Source organism: Aquarana catesbeiana, linkage group LG01 (genome assembly GCF_042186555.1).
Source record: "Aquarana catesbeiana isolate 2022-GZ linkage group LG01, ASM4218655v1, whole genome shotgun sequence".
Taxonomy (NCBI): domain Eukaryota; kingdom Metazoa; phylum Chordata; class Amphibia; order Anura; family Ranidae; genus Aquarana; species Aquarana catesbeiana.
In genome coordinates this window covers 774,415,998-774,431,560 of record NC_133324.1, presented here as the reverse complement: position 1 = coordinate 774,431,560, position 15,563 = coordinate 774,415,998, and the positions used below count along the sequence as shown (strand labels likewise).

Here is a 15,563-nt window from a genome sequence, read left to right as displayed (position 1 = left end):
CCGAGAAGCTTCAGAAGGAATTGGAACTGGGGCGCATGGCAGGCCCATTCGATCTCCCCCCTTTCCACAATCTGAGGGTGTCTCCCCTCGGTGTGGTCCCCAAAAAGGCAGGGGGGAAATTCCGTCTTATTCATCACTTATCCTACCCTTCTGGTTCCTCGGTGAACAACGGCATCGACAGGGAGGAATCCAGGGTACATTACGCGTCTTTCCATAGGACGCTCCAGCTCGTTAGGGCAGCAGGGCAGTCCGCTCTGCTGGCAAAGGCGGACATCGAGTCTGCTTTCCGCTTCCTCCCGGTCCACCCAGACTGTTTCCATCTCCTGGGTTGCTATTTCCAAGGAAGCTATTTTTTCGACATGTGCCTTCCTATGGGTTGCGCCATTTCGTGTTATTTCTTTGAGCTATTTAGCAGCTTCCTTGAATGGGTGCTTGCCCAGGAGGCTGGTCTTCAGTCCCTTTTGCATTACCTAGATGACTTCCTCTTCGTGGGCCCAGCGGGCAGTGGGCAGTGTAAACGCCTCCTCTCTGTTTTTCAGGATACTTGCCGGCTTTTCGCCGTCCCACTGTACGCTGACAAAACCGAGGGCCCCGTAACGGTGTTGGCATTTCTAGGAATAGAGATAGACATGGTGGCGATGGTTTTTCGGCTGCCTAGTGACAAGCTAACCAGGCTCCTCTTATTGGTTCGCTTGGCAAGGGGGGCGAAAAAACTGCAGTTGAAACAGCTACAATCGTTGCTGGGTCACCTGGTCTTCACCTGCAGGGTCATACGTATGGGGAGAGCCTTCTGCAGGCGCCTGTCGTGGGCTACGAAGGGCGTAACGGCCCCTCACCACTATGTCCGGATCACCAAGCCCATGTGTGACGACTTGGGGATTTGGCTATCCTTCTTGCAGTCTTACAACGGACAGTCTTGTTGGTTGCGGGAGGAAGTGCCGAACACACAGCTGGTGTTATATACCGATGCAGCAGGCTCCTGTGGTTTCGGCGCTTTCTTTCAAGGGGAGTGGTCTGCTGAATGCTGGCCGGCCTCATGGGCCCGAATGGACTTGCTGCGCAACCTCACCCTGCTGGAGCTTTTTCCGATTATTGTTGCCGTTGAGCTTTGGGGTGAACAGTTGCGTAATCATCAGGTAGTCTTCTGGTTGGACAATATGAGCGTGGTGCAGGTAGTGAACAAGCAGTCGGCCAGTTCTCCTCCTGTCATTTCGCTGCTACGATTTTTAGTCTTAAAATGTTTACATTTCAACATTTGTGTTAGGGCCAGACATGTTCCGGGAGCCTCTAATGATATTGCCGATGCTCTTTCTCCTCAACAGTTCATTCGTTTTCGATCCCTGGCTCCGTCGGCTTCTCTGGTGGGCCTCCCCTGTCCGGCCCACTTATGGAACCTTGTTTCCAGTGCTTGCTAGAGCTCCTTCGGTCGTCGCTTTCCCCGCGGACGTGGGCGTCATACTGCCGGGTCTGGCACGAGTGGGCTCAAGCGTCGGGCTGTGAGTTTAACATCTCTTCTTCAGATGACAGACGTTTGGCTTTATTTGCCTAGTTTATTTGCTGGAAAAAGGTGTCTCGGCCTCTGTTTCCTCTGCCTTGTCGGCATTGTCCTTCTGGTTCCAACTCCTTGGGTGGGAGGATGTCACTAAAGCTTTCCCGGTCCGACGGATGTTGCAGGGTTGGAAACGGGTTACTCATTCACCTGACTCTAGGCGCCCTGTTTCTATCCAGATCCTCTCTGGCATCCTGTCTCTGTTGCCGGCCGTGTGCTCATCGGGGTTTGAGACCCTTCTTTTCCGGGTGGCCTTTTCGTGGGCGTTCTTTGGTGCCTTTCGCATTGGCGAATTGGTTTCCAAATCCAAGTTGTCCCCGGGGGGTATTCGTTGGGAGGACGTTTCGTTATCGGAACGCAGCGTGATGGTTTTGTTGCAGACATCCAAGACTGATAGTTTTGGTAGGGGCCGCCGAGTAGTCCTGCATCATTGTGGTGGCCCATTTTGTCCTGTGACCCTGGCCCTCCCATTTGTGTCTGCGTGCCCTCCTTCTCCCACATTTTTCGTTCATGCCGATTCATCCTCGCTGAGTCGGTTTCAATTTTCACGGGTTTTCCGACGTTGCCTGGAGGCTTTAGGCCTTCCTGCACGAGATTTCTCGACCCACTCGTTTCGCATTGGCACTGCAACCGCCGCTTCTGGTTTGGGGTTCTCCGATACGGAACTTCAGCAGCTGGGTAGATGGGAATCATCTCGTTTTTCATTGTATGTCCGCCCACATCTTCTGTGTTAATTCACAGGTTGCCTCCCAGCTCAGATATGGATACTGGGTGATTCCTTCATCTACTGGGCCGCTCGCCATGCAGAGATCCGCACCTACGGTAGAAATTTGGGCTTCTCATACAATTTTGCAAGAGTTCGCTGGCTCGGGTTACGCGGGTTGCTTTGGCCTCAGGTCCTTCCGGAATGTAAGCAACTTCGCGCCCACATTTCTGATCCCATCATCCTGGTTATACACGCTGGTGGGAATGATGTTGGTTACACGCGGTCTGTGGACCTCATTTCAGCTATTAAAAGCGACATTGCCCAATGTTATGCTGCCTTTACCAACCTGATCTTCGTTTGGTCAGAAATTGTGCCTCGCTCAATATGGGCGTGAGATGTCCCTGGCCCCTGTCTGGAACACTTTCGTCAAAAAGTCAATGCTCAAGTGGCTAAGTTAGTTCGTCAGATCGGGGGGGGGGGTTGTGGTCCGCCATAAAGATCTAGAAGGTGACAATACTGACTTGCTGAGGAGGGATGGAGTCCATCTCAATGATATTGGTTTGGACATCTTTAATCTGGGCCTTCAGAGGGGCATGGAACAAGCGCTGGCTGCGGTGGGGCGCCCGTCAGTAGCTTACTGACAGGCGGGTGGCGGTTTTTGGTGACCTTGCCAGCAAACATGGCTGTAATAGGTATGCCCTTGATGTTAATTGGGAGATAGACGGCCGATACGGCACTTATGGTAAGGACAGGCCCCTCAGTCATCTCCCTTTCCCCATTTGGAATTGTGTGCTCACAGTGCAATTGTGACTGGCACTGTTGAAATGTTTGATGTTATATGTTCAAGTTAATAAAAGCTGTGGCCTTGCCCTTTCCAACATTAATGGTTGTAAGTGGTTTTTATTGGATGGGAAGAAGGGGTAAGGTTTTAAAAGTTGGCTATAAAATGTTATGGTATGGGACCTGGGCTCATTGCACCTCAGCAGTCATGTAGGCCTCTTGAACCCTTTGGGAAAGAGAGCCCTGACTGATGGGGGCATGGCCAGGGCGAAGTAAAGTGACTATGGGGTCGCTGGGGATTGGTGCTAAGACGGGACGGGGTTGGGCCTGAGCTCACTATTGTGGCGCCCCAGGGGATTCTAGGTCTTTTTGGAAGAAGATTTGGTAAGAGCTGCCCACCCTCCCGCCCTAATTATGGTTGGTATGTCACAGCTTGCTGTGGTTTTTGGTGACCTTGCAAGCAAACATGGCTGTAATAGGTATGCCCTTGATGTTAATTGGGAGATAGATGGCCGGTCCGGCACTTATGGTAAAGACAGGCCCCTCAGTCATCTCCCTTTCCCCATTTGGAATTGTGTGCTCACAGTGCAACTGTGATTGGCACCGTTGAATGTTTGATGTTATATGTTCAAGTTAATAAAAGCTGTGGCCTTGCCCTTTCCAACATTAATGGTTGTAAGTGGTTTTTATTGGATGGGAAGAAGGGGTAAGGTTTTAAAAGTTGGCTATAAAATGTTATGGTATGGGACCTGGGCTCATTGCACCTCAGCAGTCATGTAAGATAAATAGGATTTTCAGTGGCAAGACTTATAATGACCAATGCAGGTAGGTGGAGATAGGGTCTACGCAAAAATTAAATATACAGGTTGAAATCTTAGGCACCACTGTAAACTTTGAACCCTATGGCTAAAATGCATACCATTATTAACATATAAAGTAAGCTCTGAATGCGAGTGAACAAATCAGTCCAACTTACGTTAGTTTTAGCTGCTCATCTACTGGATTTGGCACTTTTCACAAGGGGTTTGATATTCTTGTTACAGGTTATTGATTTATTGAACTATTGACCCAAGCAAGTCAGTATGACAGCCAGGCATCTAACAATTTCAGGAGAGGTCAGCAATGGCAGCCAACATTTTTGCCTTAGTAGAGGGTTCTTTTAGGATTCCACCATACAAGGATAAATATGGGACCATATCATTTACTGTCAGAGTGCATGCTTTCTGATATAGGAGAATTAAAGGGGTTTTCTATTATTTGGACTCCAATTGGTGTAATGTGACTTATCCCTTCCTGACACCTCTATGCTTGGCCTGAGTGGAGCAGAGACAATAACTGCAGACAATTTTCATCAGATAGCTGAACTCAGCAAATACCTTGCTACTACAATTATCTTTATTGCTAGCAGATGGGTTCAGGCAAACAATACAATGAGCTAGATGATGGTATTTGTGTTAAGCTACACTATATTACCAAAAGTATTGGGACTTCTGCATTTACACGCACATGACCTTTAATGGCATCCCAGTTTTAGTTCATAGGGTTCAATATTGAGTTGACCCACCCTTTGCAGCTATAAACCCACTTTAACTCTTCTGGGAAGGCTGTCCACAATGTTTAAGAGTGTGTCTGTGGGAATGTTTGACCATGCTTCCAGAAGCGAGTTTGCGAGGACAGGCACTGCTGTGGACGAGAAGGCTAGTTTTTCAGTCTAATTCACCTGCAACTATAACAGCGTCAACTCTTCTGGGAAGGTTGCCCACAAGGTTTAGGAGTGTGTCAATGGGAATGTTTGACCATTCTTTCAGAAGCGCATTTGTCGAGGTCAAGCAAGGATGTGGATGAGAAGGCCTGGCTCACAGTCTCCGCTCTAATTCATCCCAAAGGTGTTCTAGTTGGATGAGGTCAGGACTCTGTGCAAGCCAGTCAAGTTCCTCCACCCCAAACTCTCTCATCCATCTTTATGGACCTTACTGGTCCAAATCATTTGGTGAAGAGGGATTATGGTGTGACATTGTTTTTCAGGGGTTGGGCTTGGCCCCTCAGTTCCAGTGAAGGGAACTCTTAAGGCACCAGCATACCAGGACATTTTGGACAATTTCATGCTCCCAACTTTGTGGGAACAGTTTGGGGATGGCCCCTTCCTGTTCCAACATGACCGCGCACCAGTGCACAAAGCATGGTCCATAAAGACATGGATGAGCGATTTTGGGGTGGAGGAACTTGACTGGCCTGCACAGAGTCCTGACCACAACCAGATAGAACACCTTTGGGATGAATTAGAGCAGAGACTGTGAGCCAGGCCTTCTCATCCACATCCTTGCTTGACCTCGACAAATGCGCTTCTGAAAGAATGGTCAAACATTCCCATTGACACACTCCTAAACCTTGTGGGCAACCTTCCCAGAAGAGTTGACGCTGTTATAGTTGCAAAGGGTGGGCCAACTCAATATTAAACCCTACAGACTAAGACTGGGATGCCATTAAAGTTCATGTGCATGTTAAGGCAAGTGTCCCAATACTTTTGATAATATAGTGTATAGCCTTGAATAGCACATCTAGCCGTTGAGACCTGAAGAAGGAATCTCTGGTTCCTGACACTAAAATTCACACTGGCCCTAATCACCAGTGTGAATATAGACTTGGCCTCATGTACACTGCTGCTGGTAAACGGACGTTTAGGAGCAGTTAGGCATTTTTTTCAACTGCTCCTGAACTCTCCTCTGTTATCTTATCAGTACATGTACACAGGGTTGTTTATAGTCATTTCTAGGCAGTTGAGTTTAGAGGCTTTATTGGAATGCAAAAAAATGGGTTCAGAAGCTGAGTTTAAAGGCATTTCAAGCCCAAACAATTCTAAATGCAAATGCAGCAAAACACCACTAAACGTGTCATGTAAACACGGCAAAACAAGTGTTTTAAATGTGGGTTACTATCTGTCAAGTTAAATAGTTCAGGAGAGGGTGTAAAAACGTCTCGTCTACATGAAGCAATTGACTAAGTCTACCCATAAGCAATTGACTAAGTCACAATAGTATACCCATAAGCAGCTGACTAAGTCACAATACCGTGTTTCCCCGAAAATAAGCCCTACCTTGAAAATAAGACCTAGCCTGATTTTCGGGGAGGGCTGTAATATAAGCCCTACCTCGAAAATAAGCCCTAGTAAAGTCCATTTAAAAATATATAATCAGTTTTGTAAAAAGATGTCCAGTGAGTCTCCTTTTTTAAATTTATTGTCGAAAATACCTTATTTACAGCACTGCTGGGCGCTCACAAGACCCGCTGGAGATCTTCTCCTCTCCTCCCGGCTAACGTCAGTGGCCCCTCCCTCTGCAGTGCTTGGAGCGGGGCTGACATTAGCAAGCATCTCGGCCCTTCTCTGAGCAGTGCTCAGAGCGGGGAAGAAGAGCTCTGGCAGATTACGTGAGTTACAAAAGGAGACACACTGGACATTATATAATCTTTTTAAAAAATGGATTACATATTTTTACCATGACTTTAACTAAGGCTTATTTTTGGAAGGGGCGTGGCCTAACATAGCATGTGAACGGACATCTTTCTTAGCAGCTCCGGGATCCCTCTGCATAATCCTGTGTAATCCTGCATACCTGCCTATCCAATTTGGCTGATTTCTCTCCTAGCTACTTGGGAAAGGCCCTGTGACATCTCCTGGGACTTTGGTGGATGGGAAATCGTAAGAAGAAACAGCCCCCGCTCCTCTGGCGCTGCTGTCCCAAAACTCTCCTAGTGATGACGGCATGGAAGACGATCCGGAACCGGAGCCTACCCTGCTGGATGTCCTTAAGATCATTAAGGTGAATCACACTTATCTTGTTATGGGTAAGGTGGTAGAGCTTAAACTGGATATAGCTATATTGCACCAGGACATGCATAAGATACGGGACCGGGTCTCGGGCACGGAGCGCCGCATTAGCGATTTGGAGGACACTGTCAACCCTGTCCTTCCTGCTATAAAAACCTGTGGCACCTAAATAAAATCATTGGAGGACAAGGTGGACGATTTGGAAAACCGTCTGCGCAAAGAACAACTTGCTCTTGGTAGGCCTGCCCGAGCGGGTTGGTGGTTCTGACCCGGTATCCTTCCTGGAAAGCTGGTTTACCCAGGAATTTGGGAAGGACTGTCTATCTCCCTGCTTTGTCCTGGAAAGAGCTCACAGATTTCCTGGCAGACCGCTCCCTGCAGGTAACCCATGGTGATCCGTCCCCTCAACCTTGGTGATCCGTCTCCTAAACTACTGGGACAGGGACTCCATTCTGCACTCTGCTTGCCTGAAAGGGAGCCTAAAGATCAACAATGCAACGGTGTCCCTCTTCTCTGACTACTCCCCAGCTGTCCGTGTCTCGAGGGCCAAGTACCAACACGTCAAGCAAAAATTGAGGGAGAAGACCATCCAATACTCCATGTTATTTCCTGCCACATTGAGGGTTGTCTACCAAGGCCAGGTGCATTTTTTCCAAACCCCTGTGAATGCTCTCTCCTGGTTTGAACCCCTGCAACAGCCTGGTAATTTGTCTGACAGGGCACCTGAAACCTGATCTGGGCTTTCCCTCTGGTAATGTGTTCTACCTTTTCCATCCCAGATTCTGGAATCACTGCTGGGGCAGGTAGCTACATTTTTATGATGTCTATTCTTGATATAGCTCTAATGTTAGTTGGTATGAATGATGTGTGTGACTGTTTTTCACATTGCCACCTCCTCCCTCTGGGTTTGCAGCTGTGTGGACAGCTCAAGGAGCTGATTGCTGGTACCTTTCCTTTATTTGGTTTAATTTTCGTTTAATTTTCGTTTGGTTTAATTTTGGTTTTATTTTATCATGTCTCAAGTCACCTGTATCTCCTGGAATGTGTGTGTGTGTGTGTGTGTGTGTGTGTGTGGGGGGGGGGGTTAAATTCTAAATTTAAAAGGGCCTCCCTATTTGATTTCCTTAAGGTACACAAACCGCTAATACTGTGCCTGCAGGAAACACAATGGGGTCCAAGATCCTCGCTTTTAAAAAACATTGGGTAATGCATGGGTACCACTACACCTATTGTCCATTTTAATATGGAAAGGTCTCCCCTTTTCATGTGACCGGATTGTTCTGGATCATAAAGGGCCAATATATTTGTCTCCTATGCACAGTATACGCTATGCCATTACTGTTAGTGGTGGTATATGCTCCCCCCTGTCACGGCTGCAGTCTTCACAGAATTGAGTGTCCATTTCTCAATTTTACCAACACTTGCTACCCTTATTGTTGGGGACTTTAACTCGGTACTTGACCCTGGTCTGGACAGATTGAAGCCTCTTCATTATGAATCTAGGCTGTTTGGTCAGTGGTGCGCTTCTTTTGGGTATGTCGACCTACGGCAACAGAAAAATCCCACAGTCAGGGTTAAATAATGCCAATCTCAGACGTACCGTACTCTTTCCAGGCTGGACTATGCCCGGGGATGCTGGATCTAGTCCCCTATATCCAGACAGTCTCATATTTAGCTCAGACGATATCTGACCATTCTGCCCTTTGTGTAGAACTATTATTAGGAGATAGGCCCTCTTTTCGGCTGTGGAAGATCAGTCCCCTCTGGATATTCACTCTTGAGCTTCAGGAACCCATCCAGCAGGACATGTCTCACTACTGGAGGAACAATGCCGGGTCCTCCTCCACAGGCCCCACATGGGATGCCTTTAAGGCAACTGTTCGGGGCTCCTATATCTCTAAAATTGTTATGCATAGGAAATATACTCAGGCTACCCTTCGGATCTTGGAGTCCTCCTTAGAGACAGCTAGGGCCCAATATAATGCACTCCCCACTCCGGACTCCCATGGTGTCTTGGTAGGGGCACATAAGGCTCTGGATCTCCATTGTGTGGACACAACTCAGAAACAACAACTCTATTTGTCGGCTGGGTTACACGAGCATAGTGGGAAAAATGGTAAGATCTATCTATCTTTCATGCACGAAATACACGAATAGGTCCATTCCACAAATCCAACTACGCGATGGCTCAGTTTCATCAGATCCTTTGACCATAAACCAGACATTCAAGTCCTTCTATGAGCGCCTATAGTCAGATTTGCCCCCCCAGCCGAACTTAAGTTGGTGGGGTTATTTGAATCCATCCAATTCCCTGAATTGGAGGACTCTCACAAACTTATTTTGGATAAACCCCTGACGATTGAAGATATTACAGAGGCCATATATTCTTTCCCCCCTAACAAGACTCCAGGGTTAGATGGTTTACCTGCTGAATGGTACAAGAACTATGCAGAAGACAGCACAGAAACTACATTCTCTGTTCGGACAGGCATTGGAGGAAGGCAAGCTTCCTGCCTCTATGTGTGAAGCCCTGATTGTAATGTTGCCCAAACCCGAGAAAGATAAATTGTTATGTGGGTCCTACCATCCAATCTCACTATTAAATAGTGATGTTAAAGTGCTGGCTAAACTCTTAGCTACAAGACTACAAAAGGTTATTCTTCACCTTGTCTACCAAGACCAGACGGGGTTCATGCCTGGTAGGAGTATGTACGAGAATATTTGTCGTCTTTACTTACATATTCATAGGGCGACTACTGACCAAAAAAGCAGACTGGATTTATCGATGGATGTGCTGAAAGCCTTTGATACTGTTAACTGGTCCTTTCTTTGGGAAGCTATGCACCGCATGGGCTTTAGCCCCCAATGCATTAAGTGGGTCCGCCTGCTCTACAGTAACCCTAGGGCTAGGGTATGTACTAATAAGGATGTATCTGATGTTTTTTCTTTACAGAGGGGAACAAGGCAGGGCTACCTGCTCTCGTCTCTTCTGTTTGCACTGTCAATAGAGCCCCTTGCTCTGGCAGTGCGACAGACAGTGGCAGTGGGTGGCATCTATTATGGGGAGCTGTCTGAAAAGATCTCCCTCTATGTGGATGATGCCTTAATGTATTTAGATGGCTCGGAACAGTCCGGGCTACGTGTTGGCTAGGAGAAATCTGTGGCGTTTTCTATTGGCCCCAACCTCGATTATACCTATCTATCTCAATCCAAACTGACCATTCAGCCCACCTTCCTTTTGGAGTGACACTCCCCTCTCCCAACAGTAGTGGGTAATTGACTTCTGTTTAGCTCATTGTGTCTATAGGTCGCAGGGCGTTCTTTTGGTGGCCCCATGACCCTTCAATCTGACCGACAGGGAGGGGGTGGTGAGGTTTGAATGGTAGTTACATGTAGTTGTGTGTGTGTGTGTGTGTCTGAATGGCAAATTGATGTCTTCTACTATTTGTAGCACTATAACGTACTGGTTTTGGGCCCTACGTGGTCCACATATGGTAATCTTGATAAGCCATTCTATGAGGTTTCCCTCCATTAGGGAAACCAGGGGTAAAGTTACTGGTGTGCTAAAAGTTGGCCATGTTTGGCTACTGGTTATATAATGCTCATTGTATACATGATGTACCTTTTGCAAAATGCCTGTCCAAACTTTATATTGAAAACCAATAAACAAATACTTGAAAAAAAATGGTTATTTTTGGGATTAAAGATGCCATAATGATGACTCCTGAGCTGGTAGGGGGACAGGGGAAAAGAAGACAGGGGACATAGATAAGACATCACCCCAAAATAAGCCCTATTGTGTTATTTGTAGCAGAAATTAATGTAAGACCCAATATTATTTTTGGGGAAACATGGTACACAGTATTGGCCATTAAACTGCTGGAGGCAACACATCCACTGTAAAAGGAATTTTCCCACTGCTTCCTTGCAGCGATAACATAAAGGGACCCTTTTATGAGTTGAGGAAACTTCATGGTGGCTAAGTGATGTGGCTGCAGGCTTTAAATTCTATTTTTTGTGGTATTTATAGTACATTTAATTTGCATTACCTTTCTATAACTCCAGTGCTGATTGCCCTTCATTCCATGACAGTCATAAAGTGTGACAGGACTATTACGAAAAATCGCATCGAAGCAAAATTTTCTTGTGTGAAGCGGCTCCCCGGGGCGGATGTCCTCTCTCCATCCGAAGGTGAAGAGCTAGAGAACAACATTATACATTGTTACTACAATGACAACAATTAGGAACACACTCCAGCTTTCTATCTGGGTAGCACTTTCATAACTGAAAGACTATAGCCCACATCATTTATAAATAGTGTCTTGTTGTAGACTGCTTTTGGAGACCTCATTTTCCAGTGCTGCTAATAAAAGATGCAGTGTCTATAAACAAGCATCTCTTCAATAACAGTGCAGTGAATTTGTTAAAGCCCAAGTGAACTTTTAAATCAGCTAAATAGATTACAGGTGAACCAAAACAAAAAGTGTGCACGGCTTTACAGATCATTTTTTTTACAAAGCAATTACAGCTTGAGTAAGAATGACTGCCCCTGTCAGCACACTGCATAGAAGGACCCTTTCTTTCTATGTGGAAGCAGTGGTTTCTGATTCAGTGGTCTGATCGCTAAATCAGACCTATAACTGTCCAATCATACGAGAGCATGAGCTTTGTTGGAAGGAGAGTTATAGGTCTGACTCAACAGGGGATGTGTTGAATGGGCAGAAATCACACTGGATCGCACCAAAAGTAGTGCATGCGATCTGGTGTAGGCAAACACTGTTTGCAAGCTGCATTTGGGGTGTCATTAATAATACATTGACACTGACAGCAGATCACGCACCCAGTGTGAACGCAGTGCTGGAAATGTTCACAAAATAGGGTTTCCCGCACTGCATTCTGGTGTGAATGGACCTAAGACATTGAACACCTTTTGTTTTGATGCACCTGGAATGTATTTAGCTGAGTAAAACTGAAAATTTATTGAGCTTCAAAGGTAAACATTAGTGCATATACACAATAAATGACAGCAGCAAATAGGAGAAAAGAATTAACCCAAACAACGATTTTAACCACTTGACCTCCCTTCATGACTAGGCCATTTTTTGGGATTCTTTAACTGACAATTACGCAGTCATGCAACACTGTACACAAATAATATTTGTGTCATTTTGTCCCGCAAAGAGAGCTTTCCTTTGGTGGTATTTAATCACCACTGCATTTTTTATTTTTTGTGCTATAAAAAAAAAGACATACAATACAAAAAAAAAAAAAAAAAACAAAACAAAAAAAAACAATATTTGTTATTTTCTGTTATAAAACATATCCAATAAAAAAATGAAAAAATCTAATTTCTTCATAAGTTTAGGCCAATATGTATTATGCTACATATATTTGGTAAAAAAAAATGGAGTGCTTTGCGCTAAAGTTATAGCGTCTACAAATTATGGGATATATATACTGGGATTTTTATTTATCTTTTTATTTTTATACTATCGATGGCTACTGCGATATTGCGGCGGACAATTGGACACTAACTGACATTTTTGACACTTAGTGGGAACCAGTGACACTACTACAGTAATCAGTGCTAAAAATATACACTGTCACTGTACTAATGACACTAGCTGGGCAGGGGTTTAACATCTAGGACAATCAAAGAGTTAACTGTGTGCCTAGCCAGTGTTTTTGTGTACTGTGTTAGGTGCTTTTACTAAGGGAAGTGATGGATATTATTCCCTGATTTGCAGAGACACAAAATGTATCACTCCCCCCCTGTCAGAATGAAGCTGTGCTTTGTTTACATGGGCAGAGCTCCGTTCTGTGTTCTGCCCAATGATCGCTGGGTCCCGGCAGACATCCATTGCCTGACACCTGCAGATTGGCTTCTGAAGTAAGTAATCACAGCAGAAGCAGGCCACCGGCGGTGCGCGTATGGCCCCTATGGCGTAAGTGCAGAATCATGTATATATAAACGATTCTGCACAGGAGGGCCACCCTGTAGCAGTATATCTGCATATATGCTATGAGGTGGTCCTTAAGTGGTTAATCATTTTTGGCCAAGGAAATGTGCTATACAAGCTCCAATGTCTCAAACTTCCCAAGCTTAGACAACATAAAAATGTTGATTCAAATATATTATAGCATTTTATTGCACATTCTCCTCTTTGAGTACACAATTCAATGAAATATGCTGACACACACTATTTACTGTACAGTATATGTCTTCATATTAAACAAGATATAGCACTAGAACCCTAAAGTCATATAAAAAAGTGTTCATCTATATGTACAATCTCTGAAGTGTAAAGTTGCAGGGGGTAGGTAACATTGGTGAGCATTCCAATGTGTAAAATCGACCTAAAATTTACCTTATTTTAATAATTATCATTTTAATAGTTTTAAAATAATAATAACAATAATAATAATTGATATTATTGGGACTCAATTGCGAAAAAAAAAACCTTTACATTTCTACATGAGTGCTGTGCTATGTTTTAAAAAAATAAGCTATTAGGGCTCACTTACAATATATTACTTATTATAATCTTCAAATTTTACAGCAATGGAGAAGCGCAATCTAAAAATGTTAGGGTCAAAAATGAAATCTTGACAATAATTCAAGGTAGGCACTACATTAGATGCGTTGTGGAGGTGCATTTGAGTGTAATTTAAAATGAATGGCACTGTAGTGAAACAATGCACACTCATTGCAGTAACGCAATGACCGTATTTTAATGGAACGTAATGTGTGCATAGGCCATGACACTTACAATCGCAACCTTTACAGAATACTTATGCCTTAAAGTGGGTCCTTAACACTTAAAATCCTTATTTTTTAAATTTTTGGATAGATTGATGGATTTTTTAGATAGACGCTATTGGCAATATTTAACCTTACACCCTGTCCTTCTGACAACTGTTTAACAGGAGGACAGAAAATTAAGGCATTTTTTTTTTTCTTTCTATGAACGACATTGTGCCAGTGCCAGTGACATTGTGAAAGACATTGTGCTTAAATTCTTAACTTTCCCCAAAATACATATTGATAATATCGCTTCTGCAACATTTTTTTCATAAACTATGTTCCCTTTTAAACTGCTACAATGGGATTAATGACAAGGTCTGCAGGCACCCTGATAACTAGAGGGTGATCCACCAACAAGTCTAACTGGAGGCAAACATATTTCTCCACATGCATGAATGTTAGTTGCCAACCAGCACTGGTTTTGAGCAACCATACAGAGTTAAGTACCTGTATCCTATTTATCAGATACAAGCTTTGACATTGTGGTGTCTCCTGTTTTTCCCCATGTTTTCAGTGACCTGTTTTTTTCAATGACCTTAGAACATTTTGGAGTCTACTCTAAGAAAATTAAGGAAGCAGGAAATAACTGACTGTAATAATAATCTGATAGAGGTTCAAATTCTCTATTTTAATGAAAAATTTGATTTTTTTTCAGTCTCTGTCCCCACTGGATAGATTTCTTTTCATTTCCAGCTAGGACACAACAGTGAGGCAAAATCTTTCTTTTTATGCAAAATAAAAAATGACAGGTGTACTATGCCTTCCTCACTTTGTTTAAAACAAACAAAAAAAAAAGTTTTGGCTGAAGCTGACCTTTACCTCCCTTAATTCCCATAAAACAGTGAATTAGCAGCCTAACACTAATCCAACACTAAAGGACATTAAATAATGTCTATTCTGTTGATCCACGCTGACAGTTCCCATGCTGGTAAGGCCCTTTCACACAGGCTCATGCCATTTCGATTAGCAGGGGGTTTGTGAGCTGATCCCCAGCTGATCCCTTGCTTGATCGGAACACAGCAGGCGGATAACAGGTCTGTATTCGTTTAGTTTCCGCATGGTGTACAAGGACTGATCTTTGGGTGGCTGGGAGTAAACTGACTCCTCTGTCTGTTTACACCCGGCTGCCTCTCATCTTGTTTGCCCAAACGGAATGAAGACACAGTCCTCCTCCATTTTTTTTTAAATCGGGTCTGATCGGACCTGGAGGTAAGCAGATGTAAATGTAAACGGACACAAGTCCGTTTACACTCACCGGTCCATAGGAATGCATAGACTGTGACGGAATCACTTTGGGCGGGAGGGGGTCCATGGAACCCAGAATCCCTTGGGGTGGTTGGGAAAACATTGTTTCAGCTCCCCATGCACCTCCTATGTCTAAGTCACCCTGTGTCTCTAATAGGGGCACAGGGTGACCGAGAAATCCAGTCTGATCTATACTAATTGGACTCACTGTACAGCCACACTGGAATGTTGTGTATATATATATATATATATATATATATATATATATATATATTGTATATTGTATATTGTCTAATTTTGTTGTGTACTCTTTGCTGGGTCATTTGGGGTGTGGCTGTATTCCAATGTTCTATTGTGTCTGTCTGCCTTGGATATTATGGGATGTGCATGTAGATTAACTGTGAAATTGGTGGGGGCGAATTCCTCCAACAGCTCTCACTGCTGATTGGACAGTCTACCCCGCCCGGAATGCAAAGGGGGGATTGTCCAGAGAATTACCTGTGTACATGTGTTTTCAATAAACAGTCCATGTTCAGCAACCAAACGAGTATTGTCTTGTTTTGTGGTTGTTAGAGGTTGGAATATCTGATACCTATATTCAGACTGGGAGGAAGTGGTATATGACGAAAGCACTCAAGCGGAGTGTGGGACG

The 15,563-nt window shown here is 44.5% G+C and overlaps 1 protein-coding gene across 1 annotated transcript in view; it reads right to left on the bottom strand.

The window, feature by feature from the left end:
- GALNTL6 (polypeptide N-acetylgalactosaminyltransferase like 6) overlaps window positions 1-15,563 on the bottom strand; it is a 2,428,129-nt gene that overhangs the window by 47,731 nt on the left and 2,364,835 nt on the right. The window contains exon 11 of the mRNA XM_073606417.1: window positions 10,911-11,060. Coding sequence (XP_073462518.1) covers window positions 10,911-11,060 — 150 coding nt within the window. The remainder of the gene's footprint in view (window positions 1-10,910; window positions 11,061-15,563) is intronic.